The 584-nt window shown below is 67.6% G+C and overlaps 1 protein-coding gene across 1 annotated transcript in view; it reads right to left on the bottom strand.

Moving 5' to 3' along the window:
* OBSL1 (obscurin-like 1) overlaps positions 1–584 on the bottom strand; it is a gene marked incomplete at its 5' end in the record, with an annotated part of 7374 nt that overhangs the window by 3368 nt on the left and 3422 nt on the right. The window contains one exon of the mRNA XM_009322382.1: positions 190–465. Coding sequence (XP_009320657.1) covers positions 190–465 — 276 coding nt within the window. The remainder of the gene's footprint in view (positions 1–189; positions 466–584) is intronic.

Here is a 584-nt window from a genome sequence, read left to right as displayed (position 1 = left end):
ACCAGCAGCTTCTCCCGCTCCTCCCGCTTGTTCACGAACAGCACGGGCGCCTCTGTGCCGAGGGAGTGCCGGGCTTAGCCGTGCCCCCGCCAGTGGCATCAGCGTGGGATGGGGGCACGAAGCATCCCAGTGTGGGGCAGGGGACCACTCCTGTCCCCTGGCATGGGTAAGGGACACCTCCAGGCTCACCTTTCACGTGCAGCATGAAATGCACCTCATCATCACCAGCATCGCAGAGGAAGATGCCACTGTCGCCCAGTTCCACTTGCTTGATGGTGAGGCTGCGTGCGGGGCCCTCGCTGCACACCAGTAGCCGCCCGCCCGAACGCAGTGTCTGTCCGTCCTTCTGCCACTGCGCTGCCGCCGTCTCAGGGGACAGCCGGGCCACCAGTGTCACACTGTCCCCCTCCAGCACCTCCAGCGGGCTCTGCACCTCCTCCTTGTTGACAATGCGCACGGGCCGGGCTGGGGGGCACGGGGGACAAGGCAGGGCTCAGGGGTGTCCCCATGGTGCTGGGCAGTGCAGGGACGGGACTGCTGCGAGCGGAGAGGTGGCCATGCCCACCGGGAGTCCCCGGGGGGCC

This window comes from Pygoscelis adeliae, unplaced genomic scaffold (genome assembly GCF_000699105.1).
Source record: "Pygoscelis adeliae isolate BGI_AS28 unplaced genomic scaffold, ASM69910v1 Scaffold1364, whole genome shotgun sequence".
Taxonomy (NCBI): domain Eukaryota; kingdom Metazoa; phylum Chordata; class Aves; order Sphenisciformes; family Spheniscidae; genus Pygoscelis; species Pygoscelis adeliae.
The sequence above is the reverse complement of the archived record's forward strand: the minus strand, read 5'-3'. Positions and strand labels throughout refer to the sequence as shown.